General features: G+C 39.4%; 1 protein-coding gene across 2 annotated transcripts in view; it reads right to left on the bottom strand.

Annotated features, from left to right (window-relative positions):
• The window catches only part of RNF216 (ring finger protein 216), a 154966-nt gene extending 152332 nt beyond the window's left edge, over window positions 1-2634 (bottom strand). For both annotated transcript variants that reach the window (XM_007447076.1, XM_007447077.1), the window contains exon 1: window positions 2499-2634. In XM_007447076.1, coding sequence (XP_007447138.1) covers window positions 2499-2565 — 67 coding nt within the window. In that variant the 5' untranslated portion in view covers window positions 2566-2634. The remainder of the gene's footprint in view (window positions 1-2498) is intronic.
• Window positions 2635-22079: the final 19445 nt, after the last annotated feature.

Here is a 22079-nt window from a genome sequence, read left to right as displayed (position 1 = left end):
CGCCCACTGCAGCGGGTGAGCAGACAAGCCTTTCAGGCTGGTGAGTGCTGGTCGGCACCGATCCTCTGTGCGGGAATCTCTCCACTTTGCCCTCTGCACCCCTGTTGCAGTGCTCTCTTCTGTGGCCCTGAAGCTTCCACCCCCCACCCGCCGACACACACCCCGTCTCTGCCAGTGAAGGGGCTTCCTAGTGTGTGGAAACTTTTCCTCCTTCACAGCTCCCTCCCAGTGGTGCAGGTCCCATCCCTATTCTTTTGTCTCTGTTTTTCCTTTTTTCTTTTGTCCTACCCAGGTATGTGGGGAGTTTCTTGCCTTTTGGGAAGTCTGAGGTCTTCTGCCAGCGTTCAGTAGGTGTTCTGTAGTTGTTGTTCCACATGTAGATGTAGTTTTGATGTATTTGTGGGGAGGAAGCTGATCTCCACGTCTCACTCCTCTGCCATCTTGAAGGTCTCTCTGCACTCACACTCTGGGTGTATGACTGTTGTCTCCTTTTCTTCACATCCCAGGGCTCTTTGCTCAAAGAAGGTGACCAGGTTCAGCTTAGAGACAGTAACACCTGGTGCGTGGCCTGGAGGCCACAGGGTTTCAGCCGCCCAGGTCTGTCCCGAGTACAGTGGCAGTCCCATATATGTTTATTATGTCCAGTTTGTTGATCGTGTTCTTCCAGGGTTCCATATTTATACAAACGTTTCTGTGTGCTTGGTCTCTCTCAGTTATTGAGAGAAACATGTTAAAATCTCCCATTTTGATTGTCGATTTGTCCAACTCTCCTTTTAGTTCTGTCAATGTTTTCTTTGTATATTTTGATACCATATTACTACTCTATAGAGATTAGAATTGTTCTATCTTCCCAGACTCTATCTTTCCCAGAACTCTTTATCTGTATTAACACTTCTGGCTGGATTGTCTACTTTATCTAATAATATATAGACTTAATAGCTCTGTCTTGAGGGCTACTGTTTGCATAAAGTATCTTTTTTTTTATTCTTGTACTTTTAACCTTTCTTTATTTTACCTTTATTTTTAAGGCTATCTTCACTGGATATAGAATTCTAGGTGAATACTATTCAGCAATTAAAAGGGATTGAATTACTGATACATGCAACAACATGGATGAATCAAAAAAATTATGCTGTGCAGAAGAATTCAGGACAAAGAGTAAACACTGTATGATTCTATTTATATGAACCTGTATAGTGACAAAAAGCAAATCAGTGGCTTCCTTAGTTCAGCAGTGGGGTGAGGACTACCTGCAAAGGGGCATATAGGAATCTTTCTGGATATGTTCTACATCATGACTGAGGTGGTGGTTATATGGGTATATTAATTTTTCAAAACTCACTGAACTATACACTTAAAATATGTATAGTTCCTCACGACAAAATTCTTCACAACGGGTGCAAAATACACAAAACGTGTCCAACAGAAAAATATACCTCTAAAGCCAATAATTTCCCAGAAGAAATGAGTTGTTCTTAAAGAGACTTTGTTGAAGTATATTTAAGACCCAGTTAAAAAAACAACCACAACATTTATTTGATATACATGTTCAGAAAATTTGGAAATGATCATACATACAAATTACAACTAGGATTTAAAACTTCCTAAATCACAATAAATTATGGCTACAATCACTACCAAGTTAGAATACACATTAATAAAATCCTAAAAAATTCAGTATTTCTTTTGTTTTCATAATTTGCATAGCTTAAACAAATTTGTTTTTCTCAATTTATTTGCTTAATAAAATTTGCTCAATTTTAAATTATCTGAAAGCCCTATATATATAATTTACCTTCTGCTGGAAAAAAAAAAAGTCTTCATAAGCACAAAATATTATCAACGGGAAAACATACAAAAAATGGTATAACTTTTTCCATGGAATTTATACTTATGATCTTTTCCTACTCATCAGCATAACGTTTTTCCTTTTAGTCTAGATGTAACTGTGAATTACGACCTGATAGGAAATTTCATATGCATTTAGGAATCTGAGAAATGTAGGCTCCCTTCCCTTTATGAATGAATGAATTTCCCCCAATTTTAAACTGTAAAGTCAAAGAATACACGTCCTAAAATTCCTTGTAAAGCTAAACCAGAATCTTCTGGCAAAAACTAAATTAAGTACTGTATGAGGGACCAGAGTGCTTTAGCAGCAGATTCAGTACTTTCAGAATGCACAGGCCTGGAGGTGCACTCCTCTGCAGTCAGTCACCATTCCTTCAAAAACTGAGAACTACCACAGTTCCCATACTCCTACCTCTTAAGATCTAATCTACTTGTGATAGAAGGTTCTTAAACTTCATTCATGCCAGCAGGAATCATCATTTGACACAAAATTCTAGTCTGATGAGTCCATTTAAACCTGATGTTCTGAGATCTAAAAATGAAACGTCTCTGGGTTTTACATGGTGCAGAACAGATTCATTTCAAAGACGATATAACTGTAACACTAAGGGAAAAAGCAATGATGAAATAGAGAAAGTGAGAACACTTACCTCGTCCCCGGTGGCAGTGGAAGCCGTTCAAGTGAATTACCTCTTCATTGTTGTTTCCCTCTGCCATTTTCCAATGCAGACATACACCTATGTGCTTGCTAATATCTGAACATGGTGACTACCTGTTCCAAAGAGTCTGAAAAAGAAAAAAAAAAAGAACATTAAGAATGAGGGAATATCAAAACTCTTCCCACATACCTGGTCAAGGTAGCATTCTAAGCTTATTGTGAAAACACCACTAAAAAGAAAAATAGGGGCTTCCCTGGTGGCACAGTGGTTAAAGAATCCGCCTGCCAATGCAGGGGACACAGCTTCAAGTCCTGGTCTGGGAAGATCCCACATGCCGTGGAGCAACTAAGCCCATGCGCCACAACAACTGAGCCTACACTCTAGGGCCTGTGTGCCACAACTACTGAAGCCCGCGTGCCTAGGGGCCATGCTCCGCAACAAGAGAAGGCACCGCAATGAGAAGCCCATGCCCCACAACAAAGAGTAGCCCCCCGCTTGCCACAACTAGAGAAAACCCATGCGCAGCAAAGAAGACCCAACACAGCCAATAAATAAATAAATTAAATTAAATTTTAAAAAAAAAGAAAGAAAAAGAAAAAGAAGGGGACTTCCCTGGTGCCACACTGGTTAAGACTCCGCACTCCTAATGCAGGGGGCCCAGGTTCGATCCCCGGCCAGGGAACTAGATCCCACATGCATGCTGCGATTGAGTTTGTGTGCCACAACTAAGGAGCCCATGTGCCGCAACTAAAGAGCAGGCAAGTGGCAACTAAGGAGCCGGCGAGCTGCAACTAAGGAGCCCACCTGCTGCAACCAAGACCCAGCACAACAACAACAAAATAATAATAAATAAATAAGAAAAAAGAATAACTAAAAAGCTAACAGAACGGGACTTCCCTTGATGGTGCAGTGGTTATTAAGAATCCGCCTGCCAATGCAGGGGACATGGGTTCGAGCCCTGGTCTGGGAGGATCCCACATGCCATGGAGCAACTAAGCCTGTGCACCACAACTACTGAGCCTGTGCTCTAGAGCCCGCGAGCCACAGCTACTGAGCCCATGTGCTGCAACCCCTGAAACCCATGCACCTAGAGCCTGTGCTTCTCAACAAGAGAAGCCTCCACAATGAGAAAAACACACACTGCAACAAAGAGTAGCCCCTGCTCACCGCAACTAGAGAAAGCCCACACACAGCAATGAAGACCACATGCAGTCAAAAAGTAAAATAAAAATGTGTATCTATAGCAACTTATATAAAATAAATAAATAATAAAAAAGCTAGCAGAAGAGGAAAAATGGAAATTAAAAAAAACATTACTGGGGCTTCCCTGGTGGTGCAGTGGTTGAGAGTCCGCCTGCCGATGCAGGGGACACAGGTTCGTGCCCTGGTCCGGGAAGATCCCATATGCCGCGGAGCGGCTGGGCCCGTGAACCATGGCTGCTGATCCTGCGCCTCCAGAGCCTGTGCTCCGCAACGGGAGAGGCCACAGCAGTGAGAGGCCCGCATACCGCAAAAAACAAAAACAAAAACAAAAACCATTACTGCAAAAGAACATACAAAAGAACATACAAAAAGATCAGCAAAGGATCAAAGAACAGATGGAACATATATTTTAAAAAAGTAAAATTAAACTGGAAAATTTGAAATAAAATAAACAAGAAAAAGAACTAAAAAACATTTTTCAGAAAGTAAATTAAAAACTCAATTACAGCAACCTATGGAATGGGTGAAAATATCTGCAAATCATAACCCCTAATAAGGTACTAAAATCCAGAATATATAAAGAACTCACAGAGATCAATGGCAGAAAACCCCAAATAATCCAATTTTTAAAAATGGGCAAAGGACCTAAATAGACATTTTCCCAAATAAGATATTCAAATGGCCAACAGGTATGTTAAAAGGTGCTCAACAGCACTAAACGTCAGGGAAATGCAAATCAAAATCACCTCTGCCTGTCAGAATGGTTATCATTCACTTAAAAACTCATTGTTATGAGCGATGACAATGCTAGCAGGATATGGAAAAAGGGGAACCTTTGTACACTGTTGGTGGGATTATAAGTTGGAACAGCCACTAAGGAAAACAGTATGGAGGTTCCTCAAAAATTTTAAAATAGAACTACCACATGATCCAGCAATTCCACTTCTGGGTATATATCTGAAGGAAACGAAATATCTCGATACTTTGAAGATATCTGCACTGCCATGTTCACTGCAGCACTATTTATAATAGCCAAGACATGGAAGCAACCTAAGTGTCCACTGACAGATGAATGGATAAAGAAAATGGAATACTATTCAACTACAAAAAAGAAGGAAATCCTGACATCTGAGACAACACGGATGGACCCTGAGAGCATTATACTAGGTGAAATAAGTCAGATAGAGAAAGACAAGTTCTGTATGATCTCACTAACATGTGGAATCTAAAAACAAACAAGCAAACAAAAAAACCAAAACTATAAAAAAAAGACTCACAGAAAAAGAGATCAGATTTGTGTTTACAAGAGGTGGGAGAACTGGATGAAGGTGGTAAAAAGGTAAAACTTCCAGGTATAAGATAAACAAGTACTGGGGATGTAATGTACAGCATGGGGACTAAGGTTAACACTGTTGTCTGGTGCATCTGAAAGTTGCTAAGAAGGTTAACCCTAAAAGTTCTCATCATAGGGAGAAAAAATTTTCTTTTTTCTTTTGCTATCTATATGGATGGATGTTAACTAAACTTATCGTGGTAATCATTTCAGTGTATGTAAGTCAAGTCATTATGCTGTACAACTTTAAAAAATTCAACTGTATCAGAAATTATATTACATAAACAGACTACTACAATTAAAGGACAGATTATCAGAATGGATAAATGAAACCCAACTAAGTGTGTTTTACAAGATAAACAGTGTAAGTACAAGAAAACTGAAATATTTAACGTAAAAGAATAGAAAGCAAACATCGAACGTTAACAACTCATCTAATAAGTTCTTAATTTCAGATACTGTAGTTTTTAGTTATAAAATGTCCATCTGAGGAAATGCAGATGGCCAACAGGCACATGAAAAGATGTTCAACATCGCTAATCATCAGGGAAATACAAATCAAAACCACAAAGAGATATCAACTCACATCTGTCAGAATGGCCATCATTAAAAAGAACACAAATAACAAATGTTGGAGAGGATGGGGAGAAAAGGGAACCCTCATACACTGTTGGTGGGAATATAAACTGGAGCAACCACTATGGAAAACAACATGGAGGTTTCTCAAAAAACTAAAAACAGAACTACCATATGACCTAGGAATTCCACTCTTGTCTATTTATCTGAAAAAAACAAAAACAGTAATTTGAAAAGATACATGCACCCCAATGTTCATCGCAGCATTATTTACAATTGCCAAGATATTGAAGCAACTTAAGTGTCCATTAAAAGATGAATGGATAAAGAAGATGTGGTATATTTATGCAGTGAAATACTACTCAGCCATAAAAAAAAAGAACAAAGTTTTGCCATTTGCAGCAACACGAATGGACTTGGAGGGCGTTATGCTAAGTGAAATAAGACAGAGAAAGACAAATACTGTAAAGTATTACTTATATGTGGAATCTAAAAAATACATCAAACTATTGAATGTAACAAAAAAGCAGGAGACTCACACATACAGAGAACAAAGCAGTGGTTACCAGTGGAGAGGAAAGGGGGGATGGGCAATAATATAGGGGTAGGGGGAAATAAACGTACAAAATATTAGGTATAAAATAAGCTACAAGGATATACTGATTGTACAACATGGGGAATATAGCCAATATTTTATAATAACTATAAATGGAATAACACCTTTTAAAATTATAAATCACTGTATTGTACACCTATAACTTATATAATATTGTACAGCAACTATACGTCAATAAAAAGTCCATCTTATTTTTAAAAATAAATTCTAGTTCTCTGTTGAAATTCTCTTTTTAACTATTTTATCCCCCTGCTCTTTAGAAAACCCATAAAAAACTGCATGAGTGCACTAGTATCCGACAAAATGGATATTACAAGTATAATTACAAACAAGTAGGGAGATTTCATCCAGATAAGGTCAACTCACAAAAGATATAACAATGTTAAACCTGTATGAACTTAGTAACACAGTTTCAAAATATATATGGCTTAAATTGACAGACCTTAAAGAAATAAGACAAATCCACACCTACAGCTGGACAGAAGACTTGAACAGCACTATCAAACAGCTGACTTAACTGACATTTATAGATCACTCCACCTAACTACTGCAGAGTACACATTCTTTTCAAATGCACCAGGAACATTTACAGAACAGACTACATGCTGAGCCATAAAGCTAGCCTCAACAAATGTGCTAGGCTTGAAATCATACAGCACGTGTTGTATGACAACAGTCAGCAAAAGAAAGATAAATTGGAAATTACTAAGTTTTAGAAATTAAGTAACCTACACAATCCATGGGTTAAAAAAGTTACATTGAAAATTAGAAACTATTTTGACTGAACTGAAAGGTAATGAAAACAAAACACATCAAAATTTGTGGGATGGAATTACAGCAGTGCTGAGAGGATAATTTACAGGTCCAAATGCATACTTTAGAGAAGAAAAAACAACCCAAAAATCATTGATTTAAGCTTTGATCTCAAGAAGTTAGAAAAAGAGCAGTAAATTAAACCCAGAAAAAGTAGACAGAAAAACTTATAAGAGCAGAAATTGAAACATTATAAACATAAAACTGAGAAAAATCAAAGCAAAAAGGTTTCTCTAAAAAGATTAATAACATACAAAAAAATCTAAAAAGATTAAATAAGATTGATAAACCTTTATTAAGAATGATTAAGAAAAAAGGGAGAAAACACAAATTACCACCATCTGGAATGTTAAAGAAGATATCACTACAGATTCCACAATATAAAAAAATACCATGAATAACTTTATACCACTTAATTTGAAATTTTAACTGAAATAAACTCCTTGAGACACAATTTACCACAATTGAACACAAAAATTAAATTTCAACAGATCTCTATCAAATAAAGAAACTGAATAAGTAATTAATAACCTTCCCACAAAGAATACAGCAAGCCCAGTAAAGTTTCCTAAACGTTTGAGGAAGAAATGTAACTAGTATTACAAAAACTCAGAGAACAGAAAAAGAGCAAACATTATTTCTGAAATCATTTTACGAGGCTAGCACAATTTTGATACTGAATGGTGATGAGAACATTACTAGAAAGACTAGAATCTCTCATGAACACAAATGAAAAATCCTAACCAAAGCAATGCAACGTTCATTACTACAGTAAAAAAAACTACATAGTCACTGCAGTTGAAAAAAAAAAGTGTTCAAAATTAACACCTATTCACGACTAAAATCTCTCAGCAAATTGGTACTGGAAGTGAATTTCCTTCATCTAATAAAAGCCATTTCAAAAACACTAGAGCAATCCTCACACCGAAGAGTGAAACACTGAAAAGCTTTCTCTCTGAAACTGAGAAGAGCTTTCACCATTTTTTTGTCAACACTGTATTGGACGTTGTAGCAAGTAGAGTCAGGCAATAAAAAGTAAAATATCAAGTTGAAAGAAGAAATAAAAGTGGCATTATTTGCAGATAAGATTGTGGTACTGATGCAAAGGTAGAAAAATAGAACAGAGGGCTCAGAAACACAGCCACATACACGTGGTCACCCACATAAAAACAAAGGTGTTACTGAAACGCAGTGGGAAGAATGGCCTTTTCAATAAACATTGGTGGGCCAAGTGGATATCTATATGGGAATAAAATGAGCCTTGATACATTCCTTATACCACCCATCAACATCAATTCCAGATAGATCACATGAAAGAGAAAACAATAAAGATACTAGAAGATTACAAGAGAACAAAATTATGTATATCTGTATGTGTAACTGTACACAGAGATACCACTGGAATAAGTGAATGAATCAAAAACAAAATCTCTAGATACAAGGCCAATATACAAAAAATGAACTAGTATGAAACAATTAGAAAAAAAAGACATTTTAAAAGAGCAGCATCAAAAACAATCAAATAACAGGGATAAACACATGAAAAATGTGTAAGACCTCTACACAGAAAACTGTAAAACATCACTGAGTGAAATTAAAGAGCAAATAAATGGAGAGACATACCACATTTGTGGGTTGGAAGGCTCAAGTTTGTAAAGATGTCAATTCTCCCCAAATTGGTCTACAAGTTTAAGACAGCCTTAGTCAGATTTTAAAAATGGATGTGTACTAGATGATTCTAAAACTTACAGGAAAATGTAAAGAACCAAGAATAAGTAAAGCATTCATAAACAAAAACAAAACATGGAGAATTTATACTACTGGATATTTAGTCTTATTATTATAAAGCTACAATAATTAAGACAATGTGGTATTGGCAAAAGAAGAGAAAAATAGACCAATGGAACAGAGTCCACAAAAAGATTCACTCACATATGGACAAACTGATCTATGACAAAAGCAGCACTGCAGAGCAGTGGATAAACATGATTTTTAAAACTATATGACACTGTACTATATTTTGGGAGGATAGGAAATATCAAAGAACTAGACCTCTTCTTCATGCTTTAGAGGAAAACAATTTCAGGTGAACTCTTGATTTAAATGGTAAGGTAATAAAGCAATTATACCCCAATAAAGATGTTTAAAAAAAAAGACAAAAAATAAAATAAAATAAATGGTAAGGTAAAATAATAAAGTTTCTGGAAGATAACATAAGAAAATACCTGCACAAATCAGACCTGGAAAAGATATCTTAAACAGGAAATAAAAAGGGCTGTCCACCAAAGAAAAGACTGAAATATTGTACATTAAGATAAAATACTTCTGTTCACCAAAGAAATTATTAACAGTGAAAAGGCAAGCCACTGGGAAATACAATATAACAAAGGTTCCTATCCAGAAAATATAAAGAACTCCTACATGTTAACTGAAAAAAAAAAAAAAAAAAAAAAAAAGAAAGGAAAAGAAGAATCAGACAACTTAAAAGAAAAATGGGGGCTTCCCTGGTGGTGCAGTGGTTAGGAATCTGCCTGCCAGTGAGAGAGACATGGGTTCAAGCCCTGGTCTGGGAGGATGCCACATGCCGTGGAGCAACTAGTCTCGCTCACCACAACTACTGAGCCTGCACTCTAGAGCCTGTGAGCCACAACTATTGAAGCCCGTGCGCCTAGAGCCCGTGCTCCGCAACAAGAGAAGCCACCGCAATGAGAAGCCTAGGCACAATGAAGAGTAGCTCCCACTCGCTGCAACTAGAGAAAGCCCGTGAGCAGCAGTGAAGACCCAAAGCAGCCAAATATAAATAAATAAACAAACAAATAAGTAAATTCTGGGAAGATGGCAGTAATGGTGGCACCATAGCTTTTAAATCTCCCCAAATTTTCAAATAAAAACAGAAAAAAATTCCCTGGTTACAAAAATTCCAGTTTACACAAAAACAAGACAAAACAAAGGAGTCTCCACAGGCTCCAAACTGCAAGCACATGAGGACAAACCACCAAGGGCCACACAATTTTTGAAGCATCACTGGTGCCTCAGAAAGCACAGGGTACCGTTCAAACCTGAGAATAGTATCAATATATAACCCCAAATAACCGACAGGAATTCACTGGAAAGCACACAGGCCAATCTGAAAAAGGAGCTAATACTACGAAGTGGTTTTGCTCAATTCAATAGTGGGTAAGTGCAAGAAGGCCCTGACCCTGTAAGATCTGAAAAAGATATAGCAGTCTAGGACCCATGAAGTTTTGAAACTCATCAACCAGGGCTCCCTGACAGGACACAGCCCTATGAGAATAAAATGCTGGGAACAGTTAAACTGAGTAAGATAGAGACAAAGGAAAAAGAAGTTAGGTCCAGATAAAAATAGAGAACAGAATCAAGAAGTCTCAAAAAGCAAGCTGCCATATTTTGAACACTGTATGAAGAGGGAGCTCTGTGAAGTTAGAAAAAGTTATCCTAAACTACATCTCCTTCTAAAAGTCCAAGAAAGCATCCATTAACAGAGGAATGGATAAAGAAGACGTGGTACATATATACAAGGGACTATTACTCAGCCATAAAAAAGAACAAAATAATGCCATTTGCAGCAACATGGATGGACCCAGAGACTGTCTTACTGAGGGAGGTCAGACAGAGAAAGACAAATATCATATGATATTGCTTATATGTGGAATCTAAAAAAGGGTACAAATGAACTTATCTACAAAGCAGAAACAGAGCTGCAGATGTAGAAAACAGACCTATGGTTACCAGGGTGTAAGGGGGGTGAGGAGGGATAAACTGGAAGACGGGGATTGACATATACACACTACTACATATAAAATAGGTAACTAATGAAGACCTACTGTATAGCACAGGGAACTCTACTCAATACTCTGTAATGGCCTCTATGGGAAAAGAATCTAAAAGAGTGGATATATGTATATGTATAACTGAATCACTATGCTGTACACCTGAAACTAACACAACATTGTAAATCAACTATACTCCAATAAAAAATTTTTTTAAATCCAAAAAAGCTAATTTCACTAAAAATTAACAAAGAAAAGAACTGATGTCGAATGTCATATAAAGGTGTAAGAAAAACAAGATGCAAAACATCCCTATAAACAATAACAACACGCCAGAAAGATATAAAAACCTAAGGGTCACTAAGAAATTAAATTAAGACATAAAATAACATCATAAATCAGAAATAGAAAAACTCAGAAATGAAGTGACATATCTCAGGAAAGAAACAGAAATTAAAGTGTTTTAGGAATGCAGAGTAAATTAGAAGAAACACAAGTGTTAATAAACACAACACATACTGCTTTAGGAGAACTGAAAGGTGAAAGGACAATTTTAAATAGAAAAAAGGAGATAAAGGAGCTCTTGAATAAACTGAAAGGGAAGAAAACACAAAAAACTGTAACTGAAAAAAAAAAACTTTCCTAAAGTAAAAATATTAAAGCTACATTTCAAAAGAGCACAGTACATACCTAAGGAAAGCAACCCAGAATGACAACCATCAAGACACATTCTAGTAAAATTACTGGACTTTAAAGAAAGAAAGAAAAAAATCCTTTAGCATCTGGGCTTGAGAATTATAACAGAAAAAATTAAGATTATTAACAGATTTTTACAGTGATGCTTTAAGACACTCGAAAACAGATTAAGATACTTTAAAAAAAAAACGTGAGCCAGAGATTTTATATCCAGCAAAACTAATTTTAAGAAAAAAATGCACAAACTTAACAATGTACAAGAACTTCCTACAAGATTTTCCTGAGGAATCAACAGAAAAGCAAGCTTCATCAGGCAACCAAAATGACTAGAGAGACACTGACACAAAGACTAGTGGTAAACATGAAATACATAATTAACTTACAGTACTAAGATTAAATTATAACTAAGATTGAATGATACAGTACAATTACGAAAATTATGGGGAAGGGAAGCATATGAAAGATTTTAAAGTTGTTTACAGTAATCATGCTGGTGGTGACATTCTGAGACTTTCATTTTGACACTTTTGGGTGTGTTAAAAACAAAGTTATAGCATATTCTAATTCTATTAATCCCTGTGTCCTTGAGAATCAAGATTCTTAGTGTGGTAAAAAGGAATTATAATATAGAAGCAATGAAGTAAGTTAAGTAAAACCACTATAGTCCTAAATTTGAATTATAAATATTAGTATAAACTCGTAAAATATTTTACTTCCATCCAAAAAAAAAAAAGTTTTCAAACAAGACCTGCTTGTAGCAATGAACATCCATAGTGCCCAGATTATTTGAAATACTATTTCTCATCGAAAGAGATGAAGGCTTTTGGGACAAATTACTAATTCCAAGTCTGGGGCAGGAATCATACAAAATGAACATGGAACATCTTGTCATATCACATATCAAGGAAGCTATCAAAGACTACTTATCAAAGACTGAATCCTGTCAGAATAAATTCCTGAAGACGCGTCCACTGGCCAAAGATGGAACATTTTGAACTTCAGTAAAGATAATAATTAATATGGTACAAACATCTTAGGAAAATGTAAAAATGAAAGTGTTCATAATTTTTTTAAAGTCATTTTCAGAAGATGATAGTCAACCAATACATTACCTTTAAAACTGGTATAACAAAGGCAAAGCATCAGGCATTTTCTTGCCTTTTCTATATAAACTATATCACTGGATAACCAAATAGTAGATGAGGAAATCATTTCTTTATAAAATTATTGTAGTATTAATTTAAAAATTCAATTAAAATATCACCATTTTGCAATCCTCAGTAATTTACTGGGCCTTGGAATTCCCTGGCATTCCAGTGGTTAGGACTTGGCACTTTAATTCCGGTGCCCCAGGTTCAATCCCTGGTCAGGGAACTAAGATCCCACAAGTGGGAAAAAATATAAAAAAATAAAAAATTACTGGACCTAGACACTGAATATCATTGACTCTAACATCATAGAGACAATACGACATAACTGCCTTCTGAGGAAAGAACACTATCTACTGTCTTGACAGAAACAATCAGATCTGGACACAGCCTAATTTTTAGAATAGAAGCTATCTGAAAAATGAAATTTTTGAATTACACTGTTAAGTATGTCATCTAGATCAGGTATCCTCAATGGGGGCAATTTTGCAAGGGGGTAAAAAGATCTTATATATTACAATGGTTTGTCATCCTCCCACATTCAATCCCACCCAACAAAATTTTATTCCTTAGTATTTAATGGGGGAGAATCAGGAAAAAATGTCTAAAATGGCTCTACAGGGAGGAATGATTTTTTTTTTAAGCCTGACAAACACCTATCTAGGCGCTGGGAAACTAACAGGTCAAATGATTCAGGTTCAACAACAGATAAATTATAAGGAAAAATGAAAGGAATGGAAGAGGAACCCTAGATTTAAAAGATATAGGGATGCACTCAGGTGAAAAAACCATAAAGAAATACAAGAAAATGATCAGACTAATGGTTAATCTCAGGGGGAAGGAATGAATTATGCTCAGGACAGCATGCATAGAGGAGGCTTGGGGATGATCTACTTCTTGACCTAAGTAGTACCAAAAAAAAAAAAAAAAAGAATCCTTGATACTTTATCAATTATAGTGGAAAATATAAATCTTGGAAGACTCAACAATCCACTGTAAAATCTGTACTACAGAAATGTACACTTATACGCACCAGGTCTATGCACAAGAATGTTCACAGCAGCACTACTCCTAACAGCCAAAAACTGAAAAGGACTCATATCCATGATGGAATGGACAAATACACTGAGGTATGCTCATACAATTGAAACATACACAGCATCAAGAATCAAGCCATTGTAGTCACACACAATATGAATGGATCTTAAAACGTAATGGTTGAGTGAAGGAATTCAGACATAAAAGAAAATATACTGAATGCCCCATTTAGATAAAGTTTAGGCATAGGCTTAAACTTAGCTGTTTGGGGTGAAATTTCTTTGTGTGTGTGTTGTATTTAACAATGGAAAACTTAGAGGGAAAAAAGTCACCCTAAGGGAAAAAGAGAGTGGTTGCCTCTGTGAAACAGTATTTAGGGGTCAAGAGAAGAGAATTATTGCTTTTATTTCTTTCTGTAGTTTGATTTTTGAACCATTTTCTTGCTTTACTCCGACGGACATCACAAGAATGAAAATCAATAAGTAAGAACCAATGGGGGACAATTATAACTGCTACAGTGGCTTTTTAGTTCCAAGATCCTATCTGTAACCTACCCACTCAAGGTTTTTCTTCCTCTCTAAGAAAATCTCAATTTTCTTTGCCTTCCTGTGAGAAATCTTAGGGGAGGTGGGCCCCAGACCCTGGCTTATTATATGATGTCTATAAAGAGATAGTCAAATAATGTCATCATTTTCCCAACTTAAGATACTACAAAATTTTATATCAAGTCTATGTTTAAGTATTACAACAGAACTTTCTGGTATCTATAACTGAACAAAGGTATCTCAATGTTTAAAAATTATAAACCCAAGCATAAGTTTAAGTATCTCGCTTGAAATAACAATAATGATGTCATTGATTTTATAAATAGCATGGTATAATGGAAAGAGCTCTGGTATCAAATTTCAACTGCACCTATTCAAGTACTTTTCTTTCAAATACAATTTTTTAAAAATATATTTATTTATTTAATTGGCTGTGCCGGGTCTTAGTTGCGGCACGCAGGATCTAGTTCCCTGACCAGGGATCGAACCTGGGCCCCCTGCCATGGGAGCACGGAGACTTAGCCACTGGACCACCAGGGAAGTCCCATCAAATACAATTTTTAAAAAGCATTTTGGGACTTCCCTGGTGGCACAGTGGTTAAGAACCCGCTTGCCAATGCAGGGGACACGGGTTCGAGCCCTTGTCCGGGAAGATCCCACATGCCGCGGAGCAACCAAGCCCGTGCACCACAACTACTGAGCCTGTGCTCTAGAGGCCGCGAGCCACAACTACTGAGCCCATGTGACCCAACTACTGAAGCCTGGGCGCCTAGAGCCTGTGCTCTGCAACAAGATAAGCCCCTTCTCGCCGCAACTAGAGAAAGCCCGCGCGCAGCAATGAAGACCCAACGAACACAGCCAAAATTTAATTAATTCAATTAAAAAAAGCATTTTGAACACTTAATTCCAATAACCAAGCTTATTTCTTCTTTTACCATAACTAGGTTCCTTCAATTTTACACTGGAAATCAAAGGAAAATGTGATTTATTTTGTATCTAATTTAGTTAGACTGTCAAGCTTGTAGTTAAGCAGATTACTAGTGATGCTTTAAAAGCAAGATTCCTCATGAATGGCAAGTACAGTGGCCCCAAGCTGCAGTGAGAAAAGAAGTCTGATGATGAAATTTCTACTCCTGACTAGCTTCTCTGTAAAGGTCATTTATTTAACTCCCTGACATTCAGTCCTCTCATCTGGGCTCAGAGCAGATTGCCTAAGTATGAACCATGGTTTCACCAATTAGTGAATCAGTGACTATGCATAAACTGCTTAATCTCTTGGGCCTAACTCCTTTATTTGTAAAATGACAATACAGTTGTTTTAAAATTAATTGAGTTAAACATATATAAAGTGTTTAGCATAATGACTGGCAAACAGCAAGTGTCACATTATGACTATTATTATTACCTGCGAAATGGAAACAGCAGATGCACAGTGTTTACTACTACTACTACTATGTTGATAATACAACCAAACGGGGGGGAGAGGGGTAGAGAGAGAACTTTATTCTCCTCTTCCAAGTTACTTTTCACTAGTATTACAACTATTCACAGTAAAACTTTTACTTCCTTCTATAAGAAACTTCGTTTTCCCTTTGGAAGTAGCAAGAAGCTATGTAAGTCTTTTCGCTTATTGATCAGACACCAAAGTGGAGTTCAGAAATAGGAAATGCCACCCAAAAAAGAATATTTCAGTTGCCACCTCTTGCTTTTAATTATACAAATAATCACTTACACATTTATGATTATACTCTATAGTCAAATATACCAATTAATGCTTCCAAATTAGAACTTAAAATTAGGATATATTTCATCACTTCATTACTCAGTGGAGAATCTTATGTAGTAATATTATAAGAATTTAAGAAAATTGGATGACAATTCTTCTATGTTCTCTTCCACCTCCCACAACTGTCCTAATGATCTTTTGTTTTATCCCCTTCACTTCGTTGTATGAATGAATCAACACATGATGAGAAGGAGTTCGCATTTTGTTTTCTCCATATGCCCTTGACTATGTCTTATTCATAGCTGTACTTCCAGAGTCTCACAGTTGTCGCATGAATGAGTGGCTCCAAAAACATACTCTTCTGCCAGAGACTGGAGCTCTTCATCATAGCCATATACAACCAGAGTCAAGTAACATGGCTTACATGACAACAATCAGTTTATCATGATTTTCTTCAGTTATAAAGTATTACACCATTATAGAAAATGTGGAGAACAAAGGAAGTCGGGAAAAGATGGGAATCACCCATGGTTCTCTCACACAATTTTATGATTTCTGAAACTGCATCTCTGCCTCCTTGTGACCAGGGTCCTTGGGTCTGTCCCTAACAAATCATTTTCTTCTCAATTCCTCTATTCATGTCACTTCTCCACTTTTCCTTCCAGATGCTCCTAATATAATACTGTATGGTCCTGGGGTTTTGTGGTGTTCCTGTTTTCCAGAGTAATCTCCAAAAATATGCCCATTACTTCTGCAGTGCTGATTTTGGGGTAATAAAGGATGTTTCAAATTTAGTGGGTTAACTCTCTGGATGTTCTAGGGAAAGGTGGGCAAAGAAGAGCCAGGCACAGGCTGAGAGAAGCTGACAGGCCCGTGTCATACCAGCACCCACAAAACCTCTTCCTAGCATATTTTTTTAAGTGTCTATAAATGATTATTGCTTTTCATTCAAATACTAGTTTCTCATCTTAACATTTAGCTAGCCATTCTTTGTAATCCTGTACTAATATGTAATCAATATTAAATTAACACAGAAAAGTTAATAACAGTTATTTCTAATAGGTTTACATTTTTTGCTTCCTTATATTTTTATATACTAATTGGTATTATTTACATTAACATTTAAAATTAAAATACATTAAAAGAGTTTGGCAAATGTTTATTGCAGGCTCACCACATGGTATAAAGAATTTGTGTTATGCATCATGGGGAACACAAAGAAAATCCAACATGGATCTTGCTTCAAAGAACTTCCATCAATGAGAGAAAATATGCACACAATTAAGTATACTACAAAGTATAAACCCATTAGTGCAATACAGAGACTATTCCAGTTGAAAGAGGGCAGGCAGTCAGAGTAGGCTTAGTGGAGACAGCAATATTTAAGCTAAACTTAATGCTCTGCCAGTTCCAGGCTTAGTTTTAAGAGAACAGCACTTCCATCTAGGGCTCTTGAAACCCACAGTCACCATGTAAGAAGTCTGACTACCCTGATGGAGAGAACACATGGAAAGCCCTGACACTATATGAAGAGGGAAAGGGCAGCTGAACCCAGTCTTCCAGCAGTCTCAGACAAGGCATATGAATAAAGAAGCCATTTTGGAAGTATATCCTCCAGTCCCAGCCACCTTGGCTGACAGCAGGTGTGTGGGGGGAAAACCACCCAGGTGAGTCCTTCCCAGTTTCTTGACTCAAAAAACTGTCAACAAATAAAACCGTTATACTAAGTCACCAGGCTTGGAGGTGGTTTGCTAACAGGTAAGTGAAGCAGAGCTCTAAGTTTATTTTCTAATCAATGGGAAGCAATGCAGAGAGCTGTGCTTTAGGAAAATCAACCTAGCTGCAGTGTGTAATCTAGTGGCAGGAAACCCAGGAAGCAAGAGCCAGTGAAGTCTGAACTAAAGGTAACAGTAAGCAGAGGGAGGAAAAGATACAAGATACTGACCACAGAGGTTAGATTCAATGGGATTTTTGTATGTAATTGGCCATGAAGGGCACGAGGAAACAAGGAGTCAAAGATGACCTCAATGTTGAGATCAGGTGACTGGAGGATGGTGATACTATTAAGAAAGAACAAGGAAGCTGATGAGTTCAGAAGAAAATGCAATGCATATTAATTTCAGTACATAAACAAAATGAAAAAACTACGGTAAAATAGCATCCATAATTACAGATAATATGCAAACAATTAGTCTGGAGTTTAAGCAGTTTAAAAGAGCTCTAAAAATCCTGTTATCAGTATCTTTCTACAATACAAAAGGTTTTAAACCAAAAATTATTCAAAATTTTCGGTGGGGAAGCTACAGAGTTTAATATATAACATTGAGATTTTTCATCAACTGTCAACTGAAAATTGGTTCAGAAACTGGGATGTGGAGGGCTTCCCTGGTGGCGCAGTGGTTGAGAGTCCGCCTACCGATGCAGGGCACACGGGTTTGTGCCCCGGTCTGGGAAGATCCCACATGCCGCGGAGCGGCTGGGCCCGTGAGCCATGGCCTCTGAGCCTGCGCGTCCGGAGCCTGTGCTCCACAACAGGACAGTCCACAACAGTGAGAGGCCCACGTACCGCAAAAAAAAAAAAAAAAGAAACTGGGATGTGGAAACAACCTAAGTGTCCATCGCCAGATAAATGGATAAAGGAGATGTGGCACATATATACAATGGAATATTACTTAACCATAAAAAGAAACGAAATTGAGTTATTTGTAGTGAGGTGGATGGATCTAGAGTCTGTCATACAGAGTGAAGTCAGAAAGAGAAAAACAAATACCATATGCTAACACATAATATATGAAATCTAAAAAAAAAAAAGGTTCTGATGAACCTAGGGACAGGACAGGAAAAAAGACACAGACATAGAGAATGGACTTGAGGACATGAGGAGGGAGAAGGGTAAGCTGGGACAAAGTGAGAGAGTGGCATGGACATATATACACTACCAAACATAAAATAGCTAGCTAGTGGGAAGCAGCTGCATCGCATGGGGAGATCAGCTCAGCACTTTGTGACCACCTAGGGGGTGGGACAGGGAGGGTGGGAGGGAGACAGAAGAGGGAGGAGACATGGGGATATATATATACATATAGCTGATTCACTTTGTTATACAGCAGAAACTAATACAACATTGTAAAGCAATTACACTCCAATAAAGATGTTAAAAAAAAAAAAGAAAGAAAAGAAAAAGAAACTGGGATGGATAGGCAAGCATATCCTCATCCACAAAGGGGAGAGATCAGTGTTTTCAATGATATATATATATTTTTTTTTGCCGTATGCGGGCCTCTCACCGCTGTGGCCTCTCCCATTGTGGAGCACTGGCTCCGGACGCGCAGGCTCAGTGGCCATGGCTCACGGGCCCAGCCGCTCCGTGGCACGTACCCGTGTCCCCTGCTTCGGCAGGCGGACTCTCAACCACTGCGCCCCCAAGGAAGCCATTCAATGATATTTTTACAGTTGAATCCTCTGTGAACTCATGATATCCTGTCCCTTCTATCCCAATACTGTCTACAGGTTACACCCTATGATAAATTTTCATATAGCATTGAGTTTTTGTTTTTGTTTTTTTAAAAAACCACGGATCTCATCATGGTAGAACCAAAATCCTTACCATGGCCTGTGAAACACTGCCTCATATGATCCTTGCTGACTAGCTAGCCCCACCTCATACCTCTTCCCCCTATTCACCGATCTGCAGACACCAAGGCTCAGGTCCTTGAACATTCCATGCTTCTGCCTTCCACTTCCGGCTCTTCTCTCTGGCTGGGTTACTCTTCTTCACTGCCTCTCTTTGACCAAATTAACTGTATTCATGTTCCTCATCTTAAATGTCACCTCCTCAGAGAAAAACCTTTCTGGACTAACCCCAGTGTTTGTTCACACACCTCTCACTCCTTCGAAGTACTCACCACAATGATAATCTACAATTTAGGAAGCTATGATTAATATCTATCTCCTCTGCTAAAAAACGTTCATTCCCGGGCTTCCCTGGTGGCGCAGTGGTTGAGAGTCCGCCTGCCGACGCAGGGGACGCGGGTTCGTGCCCCGGTCCAGGAGGATCCCACGTGCTGCGGAGCGGCTGGGCCCGTGGGGCATGGCCGCTGGGCCCGCGCGTCCGGAGCACAGCTCCGCAACGGGAGAGGCCACAACAGTGAGAGGCCCGCGTACCGCAAAACAAACAAACAAACAAACAAAAAACCTTCATTCCCACAGCCTCAGAACATAGGACACAGCCTGGCAAAAGTAAATATTCCAGAAGAACTTCTTGAACAAACAAGAAGTTCACAGGTATAGCAGGATAATTAGGAGCATGAACTCTGGAGCCAAACTGGGTTCAAGTACCAGCTCTGACCCTTACAAGCTTTGCAACCAGGTAAGTTATTTTTCAGCACCTCCCTTTCTTCCTCTTTAAAATAAGAATAATGACAAAACCCACGGCACTGAGGCGTCAAAGAGTTAATATATGGAAAATCCTTAGAACAGTATCTGGCTAAAGACAGATGTCTGTAAATATCTTAACCATAGCCTAGAATTTAGTGAACCCTCATTAAACAGGAACTATCAGAATTAGTAAATACAGGCTCTCTCATCTATCCTGTTTCATAAACTTTCAGTCTCCCAGACTCACATCTCAACTTCCTTTATTAGACTTCTCCAAAGGGGTTGCAAGACTTCTCTTTTATTAGCTGCTGCCTGTCTTCAGGAGAAAAATCTAAAGCCTCTATTTAAGTTTACGGGGAGGTCCAAAATCTGGCCCTAGGCTCTCCAAATATTTCCTTAAATTCAACCACTCCCTACCCCCAGCCGCAATAAATTACTGCTACAAAACACCAACGAAGCAAGGCCATTTCGTAAAGGTCTTCCAGTAGGCCAGCATACTAAAGTCTGCCCAGCCCTCTCGCAGCAGGGTAAGTCATCTTCTCTTTGCATCAAAAAGCCTAGGACAGGGACTTCCTGGTGGCGCAGTGGTTAAGAATCCACCTGCCAATGCAGGGGACACGGGTTCGAGCCCTGGTCCAGGAAGATCCCACGTGCTGCGGAGGAACTAAGCCCGTGCACCACTACTGAGCCTGTGCTCTAGAGCCTGCGAGCCACAACTACTGAGCCCGCGCACCTGGAGCCCATGCTCCGCAACAAGAGAAGCCACCGCAATGAGAAGCCCGCGCACCGCAACAGAGTAGCCACCCCCCCTCGCCGCGACTACAGAAAGCCCCTGCGCAGCCAAAAATAAATAAATAAAATAAAAAAGCCTGGGACAACCCTACCCAGACGCTTATCACGACGCATCCGAGTTCTTTACAGAACCCTCGGCTCGCTGATGTCGGAACCCTGCCCAGCGAACAGGGACCCTGCAGGCACTCAGTGAGCTTGGTCCTGGGACTGAAACCGCCCGAAGTTTTAGACAATCGTCCCACACGGTATTCGGGCCACATCTCACGCGGGAAGATCGGCCTCGTTCGCCGCTCGGCGCTCCGGGCACATTTGTCGGGTTCGCGTTCCCCGCGCTGCCCAGGGTTCTGACACACTTGGGGAGGCCTCACGAGGACTGGGCAGCAGTGGCCGCCTTTTCGGGAAGACGCCCCTCCAGAGCCGAGTCGGGAGGATTTGGGACCGCGGCCCGTCAGCCCCCCGCCCCCCCCCGCCCGGACCAGGGCGTCGGAGATCAAAGTCACGGCATGTTGCCCCCCCGCGCGCCCCCGGCCGCGTTCTGCTCCACGGCCACCGCCTCCCGTGAGGCGCCGCCGAGGAAACTCGGTCTTTCGGCGCTACCGGCCCGCAAAACTTCCCGAAGTGGCGGGAGCGGCGGAGGGTCCGCCGGCCGCCCGCGCCTCTATCGCTCCCTCTCGGCCGCTAGCCCCGCTGCTCCGGACGCTCGGCGCTAGGCGGCGCCCCGCGCGGCCCCGGGTTCGCTCGCGTCGGGGCCGCGGCTGAGCCCGGCCAGCGCCCCCCGCCGCCCCTCACAAACGAGCCCCCGCCCCCACCCTCACCCCCGGGCTCAATGGAGGCGCCGGGCGGAGACGCCACTAGCCTCACAGAGCCTCCCGAACAGCTGGCGCGCCCCGCGGCCGACACTTACTCGCCACTCAATTC

This window comes from Lipotes vexillifer, unplaced genomic scaffold (genome assembly GCF_000442215.2).
Source record: "Lipotes vexillifer unplaced genomic scaffold, Lipotes_vexillifer_v1.1 scaffold625, whole genome shotgun sequence".
Classification (NCBI taxonomy): Eukaryota; Metazoa; Chordata; class Mammalia; order Artiodactyla; family Lipotidae; genus Lipotes; species Lipotes vexillifer.
Note: the sequence above shows the minus strand (reverse complement) of the source record. Positions and strands in the feature narration are given on the sequence as shown.